At 36.4% G+C, this 22531-nt stretch overlaps 1 protein-coding gene across 2 annotated transcripts; it reads left to right on the forward strand.

The window, feature by feature from the left end:
• Window positions 1-437: 437 nt before the first annotated feature.
• On the forward strand, window positions 438-10077 carry LOC110923153 (uroporphyrinogen decarboxylase 1, chloroplastic). 2 transcript variants are annotated; one of them, XM_022167327.2, is made up of 7 exons: window positions 438-596; window positions 695-840; window positions 7710-8092; window positions 8957-9241; window positions 9325-9560; window positions 9652-9812; window positions 9892-10077. In XM_022167327.2, exons 1-6 carry the CDS (start codon window positions 574-576, stop codon window positions 9803-9805), a joined length of 1227 nt encoding a protein of 408 aa, XP_022023019.1. In that variant the 5' UTR covers window positions 438-573; the 3' UTR covers window positions 9806-9812; window positions 9892-10077. The 2 variants fall into 2 exon arrangements, with proteins under 2 accessions (XP_022023019.1, XP_022023018.1); XM_022167326.2 differs by having other exon boundaries at window positions 9652-10077.
• The last annotated feature ends 12454 nt before the right edge of the window (window positions 10078-22531 follow it).

Genomic DNA, 22531 nt, shown 5'->3' on the forward strand with positions numbered 1-22531 from the left:
GAGTTATTTTGTTAGTTTAGTCCAAAAATCTGAAACGTTGTCATTTTAGTCTAAATAGTTTTAAACATTGTCATTTTAGTCAATTGGGTTAACTCCACCCCTTTATTCTGTTAATTAGAAGGGCATTTCGGTCATATAAGTAATTCTGTTAACTAGAAGGGCAATTCGACCATATAAAATGATCATATTACCCTTCTAGCTAACATAAAAAATGGGTGGAGTTAACTCAGTGGACTAAAACGGCAACGCTTAAAACTATTTGGACTAAAATGGCAACGTTTCAAACCTTTGGACTAAACATACAAAATAGCCCAAACCACAGGGACTAAAATGACATTAAACTCTAAAAGAAAGTTGACATTAGAAAAAACCGTCAAATAGGGTTATTTTGTACTTTCATCAAGCTTGGAGGGTTATTATTACAAACTTATAAACATGAAATGAAGATGATAAACCAGATGGTCAATATCCGTTAGATAAGAACACCCCTCAATCACTCTATCTCCCATGGCAGATGAAACACTCTGAATCTTAAACACATTAAACTTTGGGTGAAATCGATTCATCTCCCAAATGGGTTTTGCTTCTTTCAACAGGTATCATCCTCCCTCGCACCCAATTTCACATTCTAACACCGCGTAAAAATTTCATCTAATTGTTGCTGTTTTCTTGAATGTGGTTCATGCTGTTGCAGCGGGTGCGGTTGTTGCAGCGTCGGGTGGAAATCTTCAAGTTTTCTAGGGTTTAATTCAAGCAGCCCTAATGGGGTCGCACCCACCAGCAGGTTTAAGCGAGTCAGAGTAGTTCGTCCCTCTGCATCTGCATCTGATTCTTCTTCGGGTACACTCTTCTTTATCCTCAATTTGCTGTAATTGATGGTAAATTATGAGTTTATGATGTTGTTAGAGCATATATAGCGGTAGTAAGTTATAATTTTGAAGGAACTCACACCCCCAAAATGACATTTTCTTTAGTGAGGAAAATGATTAGTTTTTTTTTTTTTTTTGTGTGTGTGTGTGTGTGTTAAGGCTAAGTTTCTCCCTAGGCTCGAACCCATTATTTGACTCACATCATCAGAAGATTAATAACCAAAACTATTTACATGGTTATAGAAGCTGGTGTAAGTGTCATGGAAGTATATGTTACATGTAAAAGTGAAAATATGTGGTCACTACTGAGATATGACAATTGAGCTGTACACAATAACGATTCATCAACACTCAATAGGACAAAAGATCAAATACAAATAAAGTTAACGTACAAAACGTACGAACTGAAGGAAAAGAGAAAAAAACGCGGTGGCATTTTCGTAATTATCATCACCTATCAAAATTACTCTACAAATGATCCTGTAGAGTGATTTTGATCTTGTAGAGTAATTTTGTTAGCATTTAGTTATGGGGTTTAGCTTTATGGTTTAGTTTTTAGCTTTTAGTTTGGGTGGGGGTGGGGGGGGGGGGAGGGGTTTAGGTTTTTTGGTTAGGTATAGTTTTTTGATCAAAATTACTCTACAAGAACATTTTACAAAATTACTCTACAAGATCAAACTTACTCTACAGTATCATTTGTAGAGTAATTTTGATAATTACCCTACAAGCAGATAATTACAAAAATGCCACCGTGTGCTTTTTGATTTTTCATGCTATTCGTACGTTTAGTACGTTAACTTTCCCCCACTCAATAGTGCGCACGTATTATTGAACTCCCCCATGTGGTTTGGAGCTGAAAATTTTGTAACAAGTCTTCTTTTGGCAAAAAAAACTCATAGCCATAAGCCATCCTCTACCACTTGCAATTAAAAAGAATGTAATACTTCATTTTTGTTTCTTTTTACATTTATGGCATCTTCAGTGAGTCGCATGCTTATACATTTCTCACAAAGACATTCAACGGTGAGGCGGTGTATGGACGCCCATTTTAAAGACAGTTATGTGATATTAGATAACAAAAATCAGATGTAATAAATTAGAATTTAGAAGAAAGTGTTTAGGGTGTGAAAAGTGGTGTCCCTTTCTGTGAGGTTGTGGGTTTGAGTCTCGTAGTGGATAGTGGTGTAGAATTAGGAGTAGGATTAGAGGATGTGTATGTTAGCCGTTTAAAAAAAAAGTGTTTAGATGTTTCAAATTCTTATTTGAAGGAATTAACATACTTTTATGACTCAAAATGATATTTCCGTGAAGACAAGGAGAGGCGTTTGTAAAATGGGAGTAAAGTCTCTCATCCTAGAGTAAAAGAAGAGAAAAATATTTAACCTTAGTTTGTCTTCGGATGACACTGATAATTTGACTCGTATAATCATGGTTTAAAAAAACGGTCGAGGCGTCCGTACTGAGGTGCGCCCCGAGGCGGAACGGAGCAAAATCGTATATGAGGCGGCGCCTCAGGGACACATATTATACGTACGCCTCAGTGGTGTGAGGCGCACGTTTCGTTTCGAGGCGGAACTGCCAAACTTATTGGTGGCAATAATAAAACTAGCTCGACTTTTTTTTTTTTTTTTTTTTTTTTTTGTTAAATATCTTTAGAGGGTTAATCAGTATCTACATCCAAAAACACAAAATCCCATCTTCAATCTTGAAATCGTGATTCTTCTTCAATCTTCAACACATGTAAGTTTTCTTTAATGCTTTGTTTAATTGATCATTCTTAATAATTGATGATGATTGTTAATTGATTTCTGGCTGATTTTAATGATACTTGCTGCTGTTAATGGATTCTGCTATGGCTGCTTTTGATGATTGTTAATTCATTTTCGAAGCTTTGTTTAATCGATCATGAATAAATATTGCTGCTGTTAATGATTCTGAACTTCCGATTATTACTGCTGTTCTTGTTTTAATCTGATTCTGATGTTAATGATTCCGATTATTGCTGCTGGTCTTGTTTTAATCTAATTCTGATGTTAATGATTCCGATTATTCTTGCCGTTCTTGTTTTAATCTGATTCTGATGTTAATGATTCCGATTATTGCTGCTGCTAATGATTCCGATTTTGCTGCTGTTAATAATACTTGATGTATAATCCTGTATTCTGTATGTTTACTGTATAATACATGTTGTTCTTGTAATCCTGTATTATAAGAAATTCGAGTTATCATTAGATTTTGATCTAAACCTAAATGTTTATTCACAATATAGTAATTTCGATATTTTTCTTGTTTTAAAAGAATTGGGATTTTTTTTAACAGCATTATATTATAAGTATAACTATTTGAAAGAAGGAAAATTGTTTTACTTTTAAATGTGGTTCAATGTCAGTCTTGGTTCAGCTTCCGTTATGTGGTGTTTTTTAAAGTGAAAGAGCGTGACTCTTTAAAATAAAACCATTTGATTCAATTCATGAATTAGCCCACTATGAGTCTACTCTACTGCATTTAAAAAATAGATAATTATATAGATATATATAATTAATTAATTATTATTATTATTAGAATATAATATAGTATATCATTCGTGTTTCTGTTACAACACGGCGAAAGTCAATAGTTCGAATGAAGAGAAAAAGTGGAGGCTGTACACCTGGGATTGTAGTTCAATCGGTCAGAGCACCGACCTGTCAAGGCGGATGTCGATCTAAGAGCACGCGCATTGCGACGAACCTGTCAAATATGGAAAAAATAGACGAAAAAATATTGAATCCCACACGCACGTTGCAGCGTGTTCACTCGCAAAATTAGAACGAAACGTAAGACGAACAATTTGCAAAAGATGAAAAATACGGAGATCAAAGATGAAAATAAAAATATATTAGGGTTAAATTGCAAAAGATAGAAAAATTTGTGTTAAAAGTAAAAAATAGATGTTAAAATGTAAAATGAAAACATTTGGATTAAAAGTGAAAAGTATAGTAATTTTTTTTTTGGAAAACTCCGTAACCTTAGAGTACAACTCACTAAAGTACCAACATGTTACAAATTTATAGTATGGTAATTGTTTCAAGAGTAAATTATGTTTTTGGCCCCTGTGGTTATATCACTTTTACTATATTAGCCCAAAATAAGAATTTTTAACATATCTGCCCCCATGGTCTCTATAACTAACCATTTTGACCCCTAAGTCTAACCATTTTGGCCCCCATGATCTCTAGACTTAGGGGCCAAAAGGGTTAATTATAGAGACCATGGGGGCAGATATATTAAAATTTCTTATTTTGGGCTAATATAGTAAAAGTGATATAACCACAGGGGCCAAAATTGAGAAGGGTTCACATGATGATTAAAGTCTAAATTAACCTATTTTGATTTGAAATAATTAAATTAATACAAGTGAAGCCCAAAAAACAACATTGTTATGCACAATAAAACACTAATGCATCATGTACAACTACTTGTTGCCTAGTTGTGTTTCAAATTGATAGTATATAATATATAATACTTGATGTTCCTGCAACCCTATGTTGTTTAATCTGTATAGAATGTGCTGTTAAAATGTGTATGATAATCTGTTTAAATGTTTTAACTATTGAATCTAATGAAATTTGATGAGAAAACTCTTTTTGATGTTATATTTATTTATTAGAGTAAATTGCGGTTTTGGTCCCTGTGGTTTATAGCCCATTGCTATATCTTACAAAATCTAAAAGTCTTGCAATTTTCATACAAAGGATTCTATTTTATTGCAATTTCACTCCACAATACTAACTCCATCCACCCCTTCTAGATAAAACCTGATCACATGAGAGGCATGTGCTGGGCTAAATGAAGGAAACAAAAAACAACTTGCTGCCGTCATTTTTCTCCAGGATATGTAATCTTTACCTAGGGTTTCCCAACGTCTGACCAAAATCTCCATTCTTCTTCTTCTTCTTCAAATGGCAGCAGGAGCGGCTGCACGCCATTTGTTAACCTGGAACATTGTAATACTAATTGTTAAACTGGTGTAGTAGGTAAATTGCTACTGATCTGCGTTAAAAATGGATGAAACAGTTAAACTGGAAAATTCCAGTTGTTAAAATGGTGCGTTGCGTATCGGGTCAAAAGCGAGTTGAAACATGCTGTTGTTAAACTGGTGTTGCGTGTAAATTCAAGAACCTTTATATTGGTGGGACTCACAAATGTCAAATGCAATTGGGTATGAGTAGATAGATGATGACCTGATATGGCCGTTTGATTTAAGGATGAAATCGTTAATCGACATGTTGTTAAACTGATGCTGCCGCTGTTCTCTGTTAACAGATTCATCTTTTTATTTTTCTACACGTTGCTGTTTATATTCATACATTAATATAAGGGGTGTATTTATTGGTTTGATTATTATACACAGTCTACCCCTGTTAATAAAACAAATAAACCTTTCTGAATAAAGAAGTTACTGTATACTTTTTTCATTTTTTTGAAATTCAAAGTGATTACTATACAGTTTTTATGTTCCATATATTTTTCATTGTTTCAAATTCAAAGTGATTACGATATAGTTTTTATGTTCCAAATGAGCCAAGCGCAAAGCTTCAAAAGAGCTAGACACTATTTTGTAGTTGATAGTTACTCTCTTGTAATTTTAGCACTATTCTCATCTGTGGATTATATAATAACACATGCATGAAACAAGAACTAAATCCCAGTAAAAGATATATATGAAAACTGGTAGTTTAAAGGTGTTGAAAATACATACTATATAGGGTCGATAACACAACCCAATTACCAGTTTCAAAAAGAAAACCACATAATTTTGTTTGAAGAAGAATGGAGATTTTGGTCAGACATTGGGAAACCCTAGGTGGAGATCGCATACAACATCCTGGAGAAAAATGACGATAGAAAGTTGTTTTTTGTTACGATTTAGCCCATCACATGCCTCTCATGTGATCAGGTTTTAACTAGAAAGTGGATGGAGTTAGTATAGTGGAGTAAAACTGCAATAAACTAGAAACCTTTGTATGAAAATTGCAACAACAACAACAACAACCATACCCAGTAAATCCCACAAATAGCTGAACTATTGGTAGGGTCTAGGGGAGGTGGGATGTAGGCAAACCTTGCCTCTATCCTCAGAATAGAGAGGCTGCTTCCTGAGAGACCCCCGACTCCAAAACAACCAACAGCTAAATAGACAAAAGAGAGATAGTATATAGCGTAGCAGTAGTCAGATATATTATCAGCAAATAACATGTAGGTATAGATACAAGAAAGTCATCATACATGAGGTCTACGTAAAGTGAGAAAGAAATCTATCCCCCCCCTCCCCCCAAGACAAAGCTAGGGCACGTCCATACCCTCCCCTACAAGTCCTTAACCTTAATCCTACGTCTCCACGAGCTCCTATCCTGAACCATGTCCTCGGAGAGGTGCAACTCTACCAAATCTTGCCTAAGTCGTTCATCCCAAGTCAACTTGGGCCTGCCTCTACTCCTCCTTCCTTCCACTGTCATGGTTTCCACTACTCTAACTGGTTCTGTCAACTGTCTCCTCTTCACATGCCCAAACCATCTCAATCTCTTCTCTTTTAATTTGTCTGATATACTAGCCACTCCTAACCATTCCCTAAAAACCTCATTTCTTATTCGGTCTAACCTCGTGTGGCCACACATCCACCTCAACATCCTCATCTCCGCTACCTCCATCTTACGTGCTTGTGTTTTCTTGATGGCCCAACAATCTGTCCCGTATAACATAGCCGGTCTAACTGCTACCCTATAAAATTTTCCCTTTAATTTTGTTGGGAACCTCCTATCGCACAAAATCCCAGTGGCTGCTCTCCACCTACACCAACCAGCCTGGATGCGGTGGTATACGTCACTGTCTATCTCCCCGTCCCTTTGCACAAACGATCCTAAGTACTTGAACTTAGTCGTTTGTGGGACCACTTGACCCTCAATGGTAAGCTGGGGGTCCTCGTTGGCATGAAACCAAACTGGTTTACCGTAACCTGAGTTTCTTTTCTAATCCTAGTCTCAATTACCCGCTCCCATAGTTTCATAGTGTGGCTTAGTAACTTGATTCCTCTGTAGTTCCCACAACACTGGGCATCTCCTTTGTTCATATACAAGGGCACTACGACACTACTCCTCCACTGGTCCGGGATTTTTCCAAATTTGAAAATAACATTAAACAAACTAGCTAGCCATCAAACTCCATCCTCTCCGAAACACTTCCACACCTCTATCGGTATGTTGTCAGGACCAACAGCCTTAGCCCTTCCCATCTTCTTGAGTGCTGTCCTTACTTCTCCCATTGTAATACTCCGACAATAGCAGTTATTCCGTTGTCGTCCTTGAATGCTGTTGTGGTCGCTTTCTTCTTCGGCTTCCTTTCCCCCATTGAAAAGATTACGAAAGTAGGTTTGCCATCTCCTTTGTATGAAAATTGCAAGACTTTTAAAGTTTGTAAGATATAGCAATTGGCTATAAACCACAAGGACCAAAACCGCAATTTACTCTATTTATTAATACCGCCTCGGCCTTACGCCTCGTCTCGCCTCGATACTTACGCCTCGTGAGGCGAAGGGAAAACGCCTCGGAACTCGTTTCCGTTTTTTTAAACCTTGCGTATAATCAGAAAATTCTCAGCATTCTCCTTGATTTGCAAAGAAAAAGGAATCTTACACAATTTACAAAACCTTGGTTACCAGAAAGGCTGCAAATCGACAATCAAACCTGTTAGATAAGAATACATATGAATGAAGGCATAGTACATGTTAAATTTTATTTTGAACATCGATTTTCTCTCTTTGATTATCCTCTGGTTGTGTTCTTGCTCAAAATGGGAATCCAGAACCACTTCTGGTGAGGGCGGCAAGAGGACTTCCGGTTAACCGACCGCCAGCATGGATGATGCGACAGGCGGGGAGGTACATGGCAATTTACAGAAAACTTGCAGAGAAACATCCATCTTTTAGAGAGAGATCAGAGACGACCGATCTCATTGTGGAAATCTCATTGCAGCCATGGGAAGCTTTCCATCCTGATGGAGTTATTATATTTTCCGACATTCTTACCCCTTTACCCGCGTTCGGTGTTCCTTTTGACATAGAAGAAGTGCGGGGCCCGGTTATTCAAACTCCAATTCGTTCTGAAGAAGGGTTGAAAGTATTACATCCGATTGATTTGGATAAACTTAACTTTGTTGGCGATTCCCTCAAGATTCTTCGACAAGAGGTATCTTGTACTTTGACTTTTGAGGTCAAATTTGTTAGTTTTCATATTTGAATCATCATGTATTTTTTTTTTTTTTAACTTTTTGCAAATATTTCAAAAAGTGGCTAAATTTCATAACATTTAGTACTAGTTGGTAAATACTGGTATCAATTCTGTAACAAGCGTTGCGTTCATTTTAAATGCTATGCTTAAGAGTGGCAATATTGACCCATATACTTCTATATGGGTCGATCTGGGTTGGGTTTGATCTCAAATGGATCATACGGACCATATAAAAATAGAGTTAATTACTGTTTTCGTCCCTGTGGTTTGTCAAAAATCACTATTTCAGTCCAATAGTTTAAAAATTGCGATTTCAGTCCCTGTGGTTTCACTTTCGTAACCATTTCAGTCCACCTCGTAACCATTTAAGTCCCTGTACTAACAGAATAAATGGATTGAAATGGTTACGAAAGTGAAACCACGGGAACTGAAATGGTTACGAAAGTGAAACCACAGTGACTGAAATTGCAATTTTTAAACTAATGGACGGAAATAGTGATTTTTGACAAACCACAGGGACGAAAACAGTAATTAACTCTAAAAAATATTTAGCTAATAGGAGGACAAAAAATTGTTTTATTTGAAATTATAGGTTATTAATGTAAAAGTATATTAATTTTGTAATCATAATTACACATTCATTTTTTGAACAAAAATAATTAATAAATGGGCAAAAAATGTTATTGAGTCGACCCCACTTGACCTGACCCCTTTTTAACAAGAACCTGTTTTGACCTGTTACACAACCTATGCGTAGTAGATTGAAGTCAAACCATAGCTCGTTGAATATATTTGAAAATTTAATTAGTGCTTGTGAATTAGGTTGATGGGAAAGCTGCGGTTTTGGGTTTTGTGGGTGCTCCGTGGACAATCGCGACATACATCGTAGAAGGTGGCACTACCCGTACATATACAAATATAAAAAGCATGTGCCATACGGCCCCACACGTATTACGGGCTCTTCTCTCACATTTAACCGAAGCAATAGCCGAATATGTTGTTTACCAAGTGAAAGCGGGTGCTCATTGCGTACAAATATTCGATTCTTGGGGTGGACAGTTGCCTCCACACATGTGGGAGCTTTGGTCAAAGCCGTATATCAATGAGGTAAAGTCAACTCAACTCTTGGGTCTTCTTTTCATGGCACGAGGTTTATATTCATCAGGATTCGTTCTTTTTTGTCTTTTCAGATTGTGGGTATTGTAAAGAAGAAATGCCCCGATATCCCGCTTGTACTTTACATCAACGGGAATGGTGGGTTGCTTGAAAAGATGAAGGGAACAGGAGTTGATGTGATTGGACTGGATTGGACGGTTGATATGGCTGATGGAAGACGGAGGCTCGGTGATGACATCAGCATACAAGGAAATGTGGATCCCGCTTATTTGTTTTCGCCTCTTTCCGCCTTGACAGATGAAATCCACAGGTGAGTGTCGTTTTTAGTTAAAATTAACCGGGTTTTTATTTTTTTTCTTTGCGTTGTTTAAACATTTACGCTTGCTTTTGTATGACGACAGGGTTGTGAAGTGTGCTGGACCGAGGGGTCATATTCTGAACCTGGGCCATGGTGTTCTTGTTGGAACTCCGGAGGATGCTGTTGCGCGGTTCTTTGATGTTGCTAGAAGCTTCAACTTTGATTCTGTTGAGGAGAAATCGAAAGTTGTCGTTTGAATGCAGAGTGCGTTTTCTTGTAGGAAAAGCGTTGTTTCTCGGTTTTTGGTTGAGTTAGGTGTTTATTTCAGGTTTTTGCATTGCAGGCATGATATCTTGATCTACTTGTGTACTTCTAAAAGGAAGAAACAGAAAGTTGTAGTCTTTATTTATAATTTAATCATGTAATGGTGACAAATATATTGAGCATTTGTTAATTATTTGAAATGAGCGATGCTAAATGTGTATTATTAAACTTATGATTTAAATGAGAGCTGCAACTTTGACATAAATATCACTTAAAGAATGTCAATGTATTTCTTTTGATATATAACTAGATGGAACCCTCGTCGTGTTACGGGTGGGGGCTTACAAATTGAGGCTTTATGTATACAAACGCTAGATAGAAGTTAATCTGCGTTGCGACGGAGAGGGTTAAATAACACTAAGCATTAGCCATGTAAAACCTATGACAATACAAATGTCATTGACCTTCTGCATACTTTTATTCATCGTCCTTTGGTAATAACAACACTTTTTGATCTGAAAATATGCTTCCATCTACTTTGCACCCTCCAATGGTCTACCTTCAAACTACACAAAACTTTGTTACAATAAGTGCACACTATTTTGGGTTTATATCTCTTCCATACAGGTAAAATCCTTGTGCTATGGTTTGTCTTTTTCAAACTTAGACATTTCAAGAATTTAGGTGATAAAACTTTAATATAAACCGAAACATAAGTCAGAACATAGAAAACTAAATGTACTTGTGTTATTGTAAATGCTAATCGCTTTCTTGGTGACGTGGAATCAAGCGATGATCTTCTACAAATGAATCAACGGCTTGAGATTTGGGATTTGACGTTTGCGCGCTAAAACTATCAAAGAAAGAAAAAAGGCCAGATTATTTTCACTAATTAGTTATGTTTCAAGAATAAAGAACATAAAAACTACCTGAATAATAGGTTGTTTTACTGATATATCGTAGTACCAATTATGAAATTCAAAATCTGACAAATATCGATATTCAAATATATAATATTTAGGTTTGTTAAGGATGATAAAACCCTTGTACTCTTGGAACCTAGGCTATGATGTGAATTAAAAGGATACTAGATGTAAGACCCCGCCGCATTGCGGCCGGGGCTTACAAATTCAGCCGGCATGGGTTAGTTAATAATTAAGAGGCTGTTTATTTACCTCTTAATGAGGGTCTGAATGGTTCAGACTCTTACTGGTTCAACACTAATGATTCATACTGTTTGTTTCGTGAGTAAATGTCTGAATGTTTCAGACATTTGCATCTGAATGATTAATTATTATACTGAGTCTCAATGGTTAAGACCTCTAATCTGAATTCGTCAGACATTTGTCTTTGAACGGTTAAGCATTATATTGTCTCTTAATAATTCAGACCTCATACTGCTTAAGCATTTAATAGTTCAGACCTCTTACTGATTCATCACTTAACCATTCAAAAGTTACCAAACAACCCCTAAACATTACACATGAGCTCCATGTTACGGCCGGTGTATTCGGTACCGGTATCCACTTTTCTCGTTTTTCAGTACCGGTACCGAACGGGTACCGTGCTCATCCCTACCTAATAATATTACAAATTAATAGTATATGAATAAATAAATATTATAGTACATGGTTTTATCATAAAGCAATGTCCAACTTTATAAGCTAAAAATACAAGTTTTAATGCCTAACAATGTTACCAATTAATAGTATGTATATAAACAAATACTATAGTACCTGGTTTTATCATAAAACAATATCCAACTTTATAAGCTAAAAATACAAGTTTTAATGCTTAACAATGTTACCAATTAATAGTATATAAATGGACGTATGCAACTTATTAATATAAACAAAACAGTTTCTAAATAGTGAGGGTCTAATAGAGAAAAAAACATGTTGTACAAGTGATGAATGCATGAAATAAAGATAAAGCACATGTTACAACATTATGAAGCTGACCCGCACGTTGCAACGGGTAGATCTTGATTAGTATCGGTATACTCGCTATAGCAAAGGGAATGGAAACCCAAAGAATGTAGTCGTAACATGCCAAAAACATTTTCGGTTCGTTGTTTTTCAATGAAAAGCCATTTTACTTCTCACAACCCGGTTTCGAATTTTTTTAATCGAAACGTTGATAAAAATAGATGCATCACAACGATATACTCGGATTTTATAAAAGTATCGTATTTTAAAAGTTATAAAGATATTAAAATAGTCAATATAGTCTTAATAATCTAAGCATCCTATTTTACTTATGCTAAATTTATACTTTTTTATTATATGTCTAATTTGTATATTATGCTAAATTTATACTTGTTTATTATATATTTAACAATAGACAAACAAAATCCATATACAAACACTAATTAAAATTGTACAACATGAACCAACACAAAACTCACCTAAAGCACAAAATACAACATGGTAGTGCCTACATGTATTACAAATTGATAATATATAATGTCTGTATACCATAGTACCATAGCGTCCCACTAAGCCCTAGATATTATGCATTAAACACACCCCCATAAGACGTCTATTAGTCAAAGGCACTTAATGGGATGCTTAACTACGCGTCGGCCAATAACGTAGTGGTGGAGTGGTTGGGATGACTTAGTGTTTCTTTTGACCCAGGTTCGACTCTCATTCTCCCCATTTTCTCCGGCATCCAGGTGAAGGGCGAATACGGGTGGCGCCGGTTCATCTTGGATGGGAGGCGAGGTTTTACTGATTATTCCACTGCCGTGCCTTCGGGCGGGTGGATGTCGGGTTTCCGCGCATCTGGGAGAGCCAAGGGGTTGGCGGCGGTCGAGTAGTCGACCTTGGCCACAGTGCCCGGTGTCACGGTGATTGACACATCATTCCTTATCGTTAAAAAAAAAAACTCCCTAAGTATTGGCATAATAAGAATATTGGATTAAGCATCTTTTCTCAACTTATGTTCTTCAAGCGATTTCCTACAACTTGAAGGCATTTTTTTATTCCTTAACTGCTAATTGCAACAACAAATTTAGTCATCAAACAAAAAAAATGTGTGATTTCTAATAAAGTGTGATCAATGACTTTTTCACATGGCAAAAATATAACTTGTAATTGATAGATAAAATGAATCAGTGAGTAACACATCTAAGCAGGCAGCGGCGAAACTTAGACCATGCGGTGTGGGGATCGTCCCCCATCGACGCCGCACGTCCCGCATCGTCGCACACCGTCCCCCTTCCTCTGTCGCGTCGTTGGTGTCCCCCACAGGACGTTTGGGACGAGCCATGTGATTGGCTGATGGTGGGGCCCCAAGTTCTTCTCTCTCTCTCTCCTTTATTATATATTAGTTTTTTATTTTTTATTATTGGGTAGTCACCCACACCCTTTGGTAGTCTCCAAGGGGATGGTCCTCCATCCTTGGTGAGGTGGCGCCTACGTGACGGGTAGTCTCTTTAGGGACTAACCTCACCATACCCTACCCTATGGTCTTATAGTAACTGAGAAGATTTGAGGGAAAAGGTATATTATTCATTCACAATAGGAGAAATATAAATACACGATACAAGAGCATTGAGTACGATATGGAAAGTCTACAACTACCTTGATTAGCTACCCATAAATAACGAATACAAAATAATTGTTAATCTATCTTTTATATTAAAGCAAAATAGTTTTGACCAATTGACCATGATGTGGCATAGGTCTTTAGCTAGAGAATTGTGAATTGAGCGCCAATTCATTTTCCTCCATTCTCTGCTCTTTTTGAAACCGCCTACATTAATTTGTTCTTCAATTTAGAAACCCTAATCAATTCTCAATCTTACCAAAATTATGAAATCATTTCCTTCTTTAATTTTATTTCAAATCAAAAACCCTAGATGTTACACAATCATCTACATTCTCTAATATTGCTATTCGGATTCCTCTCGGCGTGTGTAGATTGTGGATTTTCTTCTTCAATCGGTAACTTTTTTCAATTGAATCTGTCATATCTTTGAATTCTTTGTGTATTTTTATCAGTTAATCAACGACCAAGTCTTGATGATTGTTAGAAGAAGAACGATGGCGGCAACCGGTGTTTCTTTGAATTCCAGTCGCAGTTGGATTTATTTTATGAACTTATGTTTAGATTTTGTTTAAGAGCCGCTCTGATTTCCTATTGTGTTTTTTGTTTCTCGAATTAGGTCGACCAGTTGCATGTGGTTTTGTCTTAGTGTAGGCGAAATGTGCTCTCATTGTTCTTATGTGGTGGATAGAGTATATGATAAAGGAAAAACTGTTGCTACTTTTTGTAGGATTTGCCAAAGCTTAATAGATATCCTTCAAGGGTTTTGTATGTGTGTGGTAATGCTCTTGAGAGTTACCTTCGGTCACAGAACTATGTAACAATAAAACCATTGATATGTGAAGTTTAAGACACAACACTTCTGGATCTTATACCGTTTCTTGAATGTAAGCACTTCAATTTATATTCAAATAATATTATTTGATTTTTTAAAATTGAACTTAATGATAAGATTTATGGTTTTTTTTTAACTGAAGATGTTACATGTCATAGCCCTGCTGATATTCAACCTTTACTAGCTTCATATCATGGGCATGATATAGCGACAGAGTTCATTGAACGTTTTAAAGAACATCATAGGTAAATTTCAGTTGTTTTTTAATTCCTTTTAACAAGTTGTGGGTTTTTAACTAACCTCTAACCTAAGGTGTTTGTTGTGATGATTCAGGAGAAGGCGGGAGCAGAAGCAACAAGGTCATCTGTGGCGTTTCTGATGTGATGGTTTCTAGAAAAGATCCAGATAAGTAAACCCGTTACATAGATTTGAGATCGAATATGATCACAACTATAAAGATTGTTGGTTGGTTTAACTTTTAGATCATCTCAAGAGGAGTAGAAAACCATTTAGCTACCGGGATCTCATTTTTTTCCATGAAATTTTTGGACCCCTCAAGAATAAAAACTCAGTACATGGCTCTTAAATTGCATACAGGGAGGTATACTTAAATCTGATAACTTAATAATATTATTTAGATATTATTTGTGTAACATATGTGGGCCTTATATAATTTATACATGGCACCTTGAAACTGGTTTACTTAAATAGACTTACCATATATAATGTATACTTTAAACCTTAAAGGTTGTTTTATGGCCTAAATACGGTGAATAGTTAGAGTAACTTTCCGTTGAAGGGTTGGAGGTGTTCTGGTAGCGGAGGCGGTGTTGGCGCGGAGGTTTACGGGGTCCGGTACTCCGGAACGATACCACCTGTTTAGCCACCTGTGTAACTCAGGAAAACTAAGTCCTTTAATCATGGTAAACTTTTATTTATATATAGATATAACTTCGTGTTTGGCCATCATCATTCTTATTAAATGTATGGTGGATTATGGTTAATGCAGTGTGGATTATATTGTTCTAACGTGTGTGGATCGCAATGATTTTCCAAACGTTGGGAGTGGTCATTTCGCAGAGATTGTTAGAGCAATGAAGGTATAATGTATACAAATTCTACTGATTCCTGCATATTATATATAGTGGGTTGCAGATAACTGAGGATCATGGCCTCTTCACCTATGAACCGGTGTAATGATGATGTGGCAACGGACGCGCAACTGAAACATGAGTGTATGTTGCATAGTTAACTTAAAAATGATCCTAAATTAAAGTCGTTTGAAAGTTTGATCCTTCACGTGAATGGTAATAAATTGTCGGCAAAGCATTAAGCAAACCAAGGTTTGTTACCTAAATATGTAATTTATCCGTATTGACAATTGAATCACTTAGTACTGTCTTTTCAGGTAGTGCTCTTTCTTCTCTCTATTAAAAATCAGAATTTTGATTGTTATTATTTTTGTTGGTGCACTACATCTGTCGACTTCGTCTTGGATCGAGTCTTAGTCTTAGAGTGTCAGATCAGGGCACGATTTACTAGAAAACAGGAGATTGTATGTGTGTTAGTAATAGGTTTCGCTCATAGGGACATATAGGTAGTTTCGCTTATATGTTCAATGTAGTTTCGCTTTTGTGTCAGCTGAAGGTTTCGCTCATACGGCATGTCCTTTGGAGCGAAACCTCAATGACTATATATAGGTGTCATTTGAGCGGAACATGAATCATTCCTTGTAACTCATACCGAAGTGCTGCCGGTTTGAGATTTGGATGTTAACTGTCATAAATCAATGCAAAAAGGTGTTTAAAGTAATTTGCTAGCTGTTTCTAAGTCAGATACTTGTTTTCCGCACCTGTATCTGATCAAAACTCCTCTGAACGACTCATTCGGGTCGAAACACGATCCTACAAGTGGTATCAGAGCTTCAGGAGGAGGAGTTCTGCAGAAAATAGCTGGAATTCATCGAAATTTCTTACTTCTGCACTTTCTTTCTTCAGCTCAGAAAGTTTCACTGGTCAAAATCATCTCAAAATTTCACGGATTGTGCATAATAGGATATAGACAGACCCTGGAAAGTTTGGCATTGAAATTCGAATTAAAAATGGATTAAAATTGCTTCCGAATAGGTTCCGCTTTTACGGACAATCAAGGGGTTTCGCTCTTCGGACATCCTAGTTTCGCTTATTGTTACACCATATCAGAGGTTCCGCTCCAAAGTTCAAGAGGTTCCGCTCTTGTGAACACTTAGCAGTTTCGCTCTTGTGATCACCTTGTAGTTTCGCTCTTTTGTCCAAGTAGTTCCGCTCATTTGGACAACTCTGTAGTTTCGCTTATTTGACAATAGGGTTCCGCTCGTTTGAACATCAAATAAGTTTCGCTTTTGTGAACACAAAGTTTCGCTTCAAGGACTGTTGTGGGAAAATTGTTAAAATCTGAAAATGGACGAAGAATTTTACAAAGCATTCGCTACTCCGGTTACCCCCGATCACTATTGCTCAAACCACAATGCTTGAAAACGAAACGGGAACAATGCAAAAACCACCCAAACTCTTGAACATTGAAGAATATAAGGGATGGGAAGGTCGTTTCGAGAACTGGGTACAAGCAAACTATCTTGATGCATGGGAGTGTGTGGAAACAAAGTATGTGAGACCATTAAATGATGATGAAGTGGAAGTTGCGATAAAAGACATGAGTGCCGATGACAAGAAGAAGTACAAAAATGAGAAAATGATGCTAAGTTTGCTACAACAAGCTGTGAAAGAGGATATTATGGTATTATTGCAGCATAATGGAAGTTCTTATTCTATCTGGAAAGCATTACGTTCAAAGTTTGTTGGAAGTCAGGAAATGGTAAAGAATAAGAAGTCGCTTTTGAAAAAGGAGTTTGATTTGTTTAGAGGATTGAAGAACGAGAGTACAAAACAGATCATTGAGAGATATTGCAACTTGTTAGTGAACATGAAGAGGTTAAGCATCAACAAAGACAATGAAGAGTTAATTGAAAAGCTTGCAGATGCTTTACCACATGAAACTTGGGGAACATATCTGATGATGCTCAGGAACAAAAAGGGTTTTAGCACGTTAACCTTGAGCAAATTTATTGAGAAGTTAGAAGCTCAGGAAATGGAACAAAGAAAGATTGTTCGTATGAAAGATTTTGATGGTGAACAAGATATTGGGTTGTATTACAAAGCAGGGGTGAATGAGAAGTCCACAAATTTATCTCCAAAAATAGAAACTGCTTACAACGCCAAGAATTCTCCTGGAAGTTCATCATCAGGATCAAACAGCAAAACTAGTTTCACATCATTTCCATCTTTTGATCCAAACATTTCAGCAACTAAAAATGGGAGAAAACTTCAGTGCAATATTGTTCTAAATCTTGAAAATGATCAAAATTATTCTGAAGAAGTTGCTAAAAACCATATGTCTTTATTGGGAATGGTTTTAGAATCTTACAGTTGTTTTGTTGCAGGTCGTATCGGGAATCCAATGCTAACCAAGGAAGATTATGACCAGATAGATGCTGAAGAGATGGAACTGATGGACATAAAATGGTGTTTGGCAAGCGTGTTAAGGAGAGCTGAGAAATTCAAGCAGATCACGGGGAGAGATGGCCTTCATGAGGCTAATGTTTCTACTTTAGGTTTTGCTAAATCTAAAGTCACTTGTTTTCGTTGCAGGGAGAAAGGTCACTTTAAGAGGGAGTGCACCAATCGTGAAGCAAGTGGAGCTCAGAATCCTTTCAACAACAACAATGAATACTACCGTAAAGCCATCTATCATCAAGTTGCTCAACAACCATCTCAACAGCATCAACATCAGGCACAAACTGCACATGGAAGACCCATAATTGAAGATTCTGGAAAAAGGGCATGTGTGGTTAATCAAGAAGAAAAGAAGTCATTCAACTAGGATAAATATGTTTCAGCTGATGGAAAAGCTTGTTTGATTGATCAAGATGATGAGAAATTACCTGAAGGTTTTAGCTGGGAAAATTTCACATGGGATGATTATATTCCTGATCAAGCTACAGCTTACACAGCTTTTGTTGCCAGAGTTGAAGAAGACAGTGATGATGATGATTCTGAGTATTATGCTAGACAAATGGCAAAACATCTAAAGATGATGGAAGAAAGCGACAGTGAAGATGAGAAGGCAAAAAGGAAAAAGAAGAAGGTAAAAAAAACCGGTTAGCAGCGATGATGAAACTGTACCGGTAGTAAGAAGAAAAGTGAAAGAAACTCCAAAGTTCGAGATTAATGAAGAAGCCATTGCAAAGAAAAGTCCAATAACTTGTGAAAATTGTGAGGTTGTAAAGAAACAGAGTTCATTGATCCACAATATGAACAGATTGAAAGAATCATATGATGTATTGAACAGAGCAATGAATATGTACAACGACACAAGTGAAGAGCAGGCTACAGCAATGAAAACACTTCAGGGAGCTTTTATGGTCAAGCAAAAAGTTGTAAACAACTATATTGAGAAGTGTGTTGATCTCGAACAGAAACTTGAACTTCAGAGAATTGAAACTGAAAGAGTTAATCGTTTATTGAAAAGTTACTCATGTTCATCTTATGTCATTGACATGATTTATCCGATGACTGAAAGTTTGAAGGCATTTGAAGACAATGAAGTAACTGAAGAAAAGAAAGTTTCAGAAGAAAAGATTGAAGAAAAGACTCCAGTGAAAAAGACTAAAAAGAAGAAAGACACTGAAAAGACGCCATCTGGTAAGAAACAAGGTATCAGTTACAACAAGTGTCCACCCCCTCTGGAAAATGGATATTTGGCTAGAAATCCAAATGATGAAAGAGTAAAAAAGGCAACAAACTTACAGTGGGAGTCGGAGTCGTCAGTCAATCTACCAGAAAGTATTGATGTCGTTTATACATCATCTGACACTGATCAACAATCTCAATTGATGAAGATACTGGTGGATCATGTGTTAGAAAAAGATGAAACAGAAGAGTCAAAGTCGGAGTCCGCGTCAGAGTCAAAGTCTGAGTCAAGTACTCCGGGTCAAACAGGAAAACTGGGCAAAATAGTTTATGATAGAAAATTCATGTTATCAAAATCTAATTTGGATGATGAACCGTTTAAAGTTGCTTACACTTTGAATGATTCTGAAAAATTATATTCTGATGAGGAATTTCCAATAAGAGGTGTCAAAACTGAACTGATAAACAAGGTTTTCAAACTCACAGAAATTAATATTTCTGAAATAAAAGACTTATGTCTTAATGCAAAACCTAACAAATACACCTCAAGAGTACAACAAAGATTAAACAAGAAAAAGAATTACGGTTCTGGTTCTGGTTTCCAAAAGAAATCAACCCATAACAATAATTTTAAAAAGAAAGGTCTTGGTTTTACTCCAACAGAAAAACAGAAAAATGAAAAATACGTTCGTGATTTTAAATCCAAAATGACATTTGTTTCAGGAACGTCAGCAGATGAAGAAGAAAAGAAAGACTTCTGGAGGCAGTCAAACAATGAGTTCCTTGCAAAGAAGAAAGATGAAATGAAGAAGATGGCTGAGCAGAGGAAAGACACGAGAACCTGTTTTAAATGCAACACTGTTGGACATATTGCCAGAGAGTGTTCTAAGGCAATATAATCAAAACAGGGAGTATCTCGTAAACTCAAAGTACAAGTGGTTGAGTTTGAACCACCAATTGATAGAACCAAGTTGTTTAAAAATTCTACATTTGAAATTGGTGAATGTTCAAACAAGTTTTACAAGAAGAGAGCTAAATCTGAAAATCATAAATGGATTGTTAAGAAAGCTGCTGAAAGCTCTAGCGATGATTCTGATAGGTTAAAATCAGAGGAGCTATTTTCTTGCGATGAATTTGACTCCACAAAGTCAGATGAGCCACAAATTGTTTCAAAATGTGAAGCTGTTTTAAAAGATAAAAAATTAGTTCTGATCGTGAATGATGAGGATTTTCCATCACTTCGGGCTAAAAATTATAAAAAGAAAATTGGTAAAGTTAAAATTTCTAACCAATTTTATGATGACAAATAGGAATTTGATGCTGATAAGGTCTTTAACCCCAAGGTTAAACATATCTTTGGAAAGATGATTGACCGAAAAGTCAAAGGGGTTAAAGAATTTTATGAAAAAGGAAGGAAAGGTAAGAAACCGAGTGATGGTGACTCCGCAAAACCCAAGGCTAGTCAGGCTTGGGTGGATATTTTCTTCGATTAAAAACCTGACTTGCCGGAGCTCCCAGGTTGGTAAGAGAGGAGCAGGTATCGGCATCTTTCTTGAAAATTGGCTACGGTAATGTCAATCATACAAACAGTACATAGGTTTGTTTATGTTTGTTTACAAGAAGTTTGAAGATTTGATTGTGCATACTTGCATATGGTAAATCAAGGACATTAATTTGTACTTGCATTTTCCTACAACTGGTTATTGATAAACTTACAAGTGATAAAATCAACCAAACTTATTTTCCGGAAAACCATTTTGATTAAAACAAACTTAAGTGTTTTGAGATCTAAATGGGAAAATAGTTTGGTGATAGGGGGAGTTTTGATTGTTTATGCCGAAAGAATGGCGATTTGATGCGATTTGATATCGGTTGTCAAGTGTTGTACAGTTTGTTTTACATTTCTTGTTTTCAAGTGGGTCTAAAGTCTAGTTTGTTTTCAATTTTCTTTAATGTGTTTGCATTTTTAGGGGGAGTAGAAAATTTCAGAAAATCCAAAAACATTAGAAAATTTGAAAAAGCCAAAAACATGATAAAATCAAAAATGAGTTTTGTTGTGAAAAGAGGAAATGATAGTACATCAGTAGACTGTCTCAACATGCTAAAGAAATGTATAGATAAAATGTGATAGACAATCTTACTGTGGATGTGTCAGTAGGTTTTTATACATTTAGTAGATTGTGACGAGATATAAACCTAAATTTCAAACTTGCTTATTCTGTGGGTTAACAAAACTGCTTGGATATATAGGTAACCCCTGAAATCTTGTTTGAAAGGTCCCGTATTCTGAGATACTAGGTCTTTATACTCAGTGATATCTGGGGTATTATCCCGGGACTTCTGCTGAATGGAAGTTCTGACCTAGTCCCTAAATAATACTTTCCGCAAATGCTTGAAACATAGCATCGCCCTCAGCAAGCTGATGAAACAATAAAATTGATAGTCGCTGCTGTTGTAATCAAAAGATCCTCTAAGGGGGACACACCGAAAGTCGAAGCCGTCATCTCTCTGTGTATACGGAAGTATCGACCTGAGCTCTCACGGCCCTCGCACATAACCCCTAAACATATATCATCTGTCGTATACTCACCTGTAAGACTGAATATTGGGATCTGGATATGAGAGTATATTCAAATAGGGGGACACACGGATAAGTTTAAGTGCTTAAGACATTAATATCGTATCTCGGAACAATTGAAATTTGTGTGAAAATTTAAAGTGGACCGATATACTGACAATCTAGGTGAATTGTTTAGAACTTAAAATGAAATCACAGCTTAACGGTGTTAGTGACACGTCTCATTTACTGATATGATCCTCTTACACGAACTCACAAAAATAATGTCTATAAATAGTTTATTTCTGCATTTACTTTCTTACAGCAAATCCAAAAAGATTTTTGGTGTGTTTTAGCATAAATTTTGAAAAATTCAAAAAGATTTTCGACGACTGATATTGAAAAGCTGATTTTCAAAATTCCAAGTGCTAATCATGATGAACAGATGGTTTGGGAGAGTGTGTTGATTTGATAAAAAATGATTCAATTTCAAGTGGTTCATCAGAAATAATTGGTTGATTTGTTTGAGGAAATTTCAAATGATGTCTATATGCTTAAATGTTTATTATAAAACTTATGTTTGTGGTAGATTTTTATGTAGGAAGAGTCAACATTTGAGGGGGAGTGCATGTTGATGATGAGGAACCTTAAAGATGTCAACATCTAAGAGAAGAAGTTTGTTGGTGATAAAAGAGAAAGAGATGAAGATAGAGAGAGAGAAGCCCAAAAGACTGATCAAGAATGAAGGTGCGAAGACACGACATTGTCAAATACTCGATGAACGACTCGTCAACATCTAAGGGGGAGTTTGTTGGTGCACTACATCTGTCGACTTCGTCTTGGATCGAGTCTTAGTCTTAGAGTGTCAGATCAGGGCATGATTTACGAGAAAACAGGAGATTGTATGTGTGTTAGTAATAGGTTTCGCTCATAGGGACATATAGGTAGTTTCGCTTATATGTTCAATGTAGTTTCGCTTTTGTGTCAGCTGAAGGTTTCGCTCATACGGCATGTCCTTTGGAGCGAAACCTCAATGACTATATATAGG

This window comes from Helianthus annuus, chromosome 11 (assembly GCF_002127325.2).
Source record: "Helianthus annuus cultivar XRQ/B chromosome 11, HanXRQr2.0-SUNRISE, whole genome shotgun sequence".
NCBI classification, from domain to species: domain Eukaryota; kingdom Viridiplantae; phylum Streptophyta; class Magnoliopsida; order Asterales; family Asteraceae; genus Helianthus; species Helianthus annuus.

Bases quoted from the DNA above. Each gene is read 5' to 3' on its own strand.
- LOC110923153 (XM_022167326.2), top strand. From the start codon at position 574: ATGGGTTTTGCTTCTTTCAACAG. The intron at 597-694 runs GTATCATCCTCC...ATGCTGTTGCAG, and splicing joins GGTTTTGCTTCTTTCAACAG to CGGGTGCGGTTGTTGCAGCG. The intron at 9,242-9,324 runs GTAAAGTCAACT...TTGTCTTTTCAG, and splicing joins CAAAGCCGTATATCAATGAG to ATTGTGGGTATTGTAAAGAA.